Source organism: Micropterus dolomieu, linkage group LG14 (assembly GCF_021292245.1).
Source record: "Micropterus dolomieu isolate WLL.071019.BEF.003 ecotype Adirondacks linkage group LG14, ASM2129224v1, whole genome shotgun sequence".
NCBI lineage: Eukaryota > Metazoa > Chordata > Actinopteri > Centrarchiformes > Centrarchidae > Micropterus > Micropterus dolomieu.
Window position 1 is genome coordinate 19409671 of NC_060163.1, and position 2063 is coordinate 19411733.

General features: G+C 41.2%; 1 protein-coding gene across 4 annotated transcripts in view; it reads left to right on the forward strand.

Moving 5' to 3' along the window:
- The first annotated feature begins 541 nt into the window (after positions 1–541).
- The window catches only part of LOC123983624 (CDP-diacylglycerol--glycerol-3-phosphate 3-phosphatidyltransferase, mitochondrial), a 28660-nt gene continuing 27138 nt past the window's right edge, over positions 542–2063 (forward strand). For all 4 annotated transcript variants that reach the window (XR_006828240.1, XR_006828239.1, XM_046069918.1 and 1 more), the window contains exon 1: positions 542–699. Coding sequence is in view for 2 of the 4 variants with exons in the window: in XM_046069918.1 (XP_045925874.1) it covers positions 584–699 (116 nt within the window). In the remaining 2 variants the exon portion in view is untranslated. The remainder of the gene's footprint in view (positions 700–2063) is intronic.

The following is a 2063-nucleotide window of genomic DNA, read 5'->3' on the forward strand; positions in this document are numbered from 1 at the left end:
GTATTTTTAATAATTTTGAGGTTTGGACTGACAGAACAAGCATTGTGAAGGAGTCAATTAGGGCCCTGGGAAATTGTGACAACATTTCGATTAATGAAAAAAAGAAAATCAGCGGATTAGTCCAAAATGAAAATAATTAATTAAAACAATAGTTCAGCCTCAACCAACTACAGCAGTAAATTCATGCTTTTACATTAACGCATAAGTAATACTAATAATAATATATAATAGAACAACAGTCACAGGGGACATTTTTTCTTTCGGCTTTGAGTACTTTTACAGTACATTTTCCTGATTATACTTAGCCTACATACTTTTAGTTTAGTAACATTTTCAATGCAGTACTTTTGCTTGTACCAGAGTATTTTTTACAGTGTGGTATCAGTATTTTTACTTCATTCACCACTGCATATTATGTATCTGTATTTTTTATTTGTTGTTGCAGGTAAAATTATAATAATTAACGTACTGCTAAGTGCAGTCCAAGCCGTCGTTTTCTAACACCCACTACATTATATACATAGTGTCTGTGAACTCGGCGCTTTTGTCGATAAAGTTTAGTCAAAGTGTCTCTGCTGCAGCAATGGCGGCTCCCATGTCCTGGAGGAGGCTGGTGTACTCGGTGTACACACCGGCCATCGCCGGGGTTTTTACCCGAATATCTGACAGACTCTTCCGTGCACGGGACAGAAGAGGAGGGTAAGAGACACGGCTCATACACGGAGACACAAACATGAGGATAAAAACACGTTATTCTGTCGCAGCACCCCTCTGTCATGAAGCAAGTTATTGATGTTTTGCTAATTCGTTCATTACCGGCTACGTTGGTCTTGTTTTGATTCAAAGACTGCTTGATATTTTAACGCGTTTAGCCACCAGTTTGTGAAATTAGGCTGTCAGGTTAGCAGACAGCAGGGAAAACGTCAGGGAAAGTAGAGGTTTCCATGACTGAGGACATGCTGTTCTTCTTCACGTTTGTTATGTAACACAGACTGTCGTGCTGAAACCTGACACCTGTCCCCATCATGTGACACGCAGAGGTCTTCCTTTCAGTCATGTTTATTGATTACACAGGTAACTGCTCACTAGCACACCTGCGGATAAATTACAGGAACTGCATGGCACTATTTAAACTAGCAGATGGGTGTAACGTCTTTGTCCTCCCTGGAACAAGGTCAGATTATTGTCATTTTTTCCACAGCAGACAATTTAGTTGTGACAGGTGTAACTAATAACGTTAATGACGTCTTTGTTGCATACAAGTGTGCCAGTAAGTATGAGCCAGTATGCGTAATACCAAGACCCCGAAACTGAAGCAGCTAAATGGAATTCAACCTAAATTACTTTTATTATTTCCAACTGTGACATCGCTGTGATAATTTTTAAATCACCAAAATTTGAGAGACCTAGGTTGGATAATACTAGAGATGAAACGGTATGAAGATTACACATCTTAGTGGCTGTAATTATCACGGTTATCAGGGTATTGTTAAAATGTGCTGAAATTATCGAAATGTAACTTACTGATACACCAAGTGTTTTATTGAAAACCACAAATAAAATGAACTTTTTGTTTGCATAGCCATTAAAATAATACAGCAAGGGTTGTAGCCAATTCTGTGGTCTGGTCGCTGCCACACCGACCACTGGTCTCTCCCACACCGACCACTGGTCGCTACCACTAGGGGTGCTAAAGATACTGGTCACTGCCACACCGACCACTGGTCTCTCCCACACCGACCACTGGTCGCTACCACTAGGGGTGCTAAAGATACTGGTCGCTGCCACACCGACCACTGGTCTCTCCCACACCGACCACTGGTCGCTACCACTAGGGGCGCTAAAGATACTGGTCGCTGCCACACGAACCACTGGTCTCTCAAACACCGACCACTGGTACCCAGTTACATACCTGGGTGTGGTAAGAATGAAAAACTCTGCAATAACCTAAACTTCAACCCTATCATTAAACAAATAATGAAAAAGGTTCAACATGTGGTGGATGAGGCATCTTTCACTGAATGGAAGAGTTCTACTATCTAATGCTGAGGAAATATCCAGAT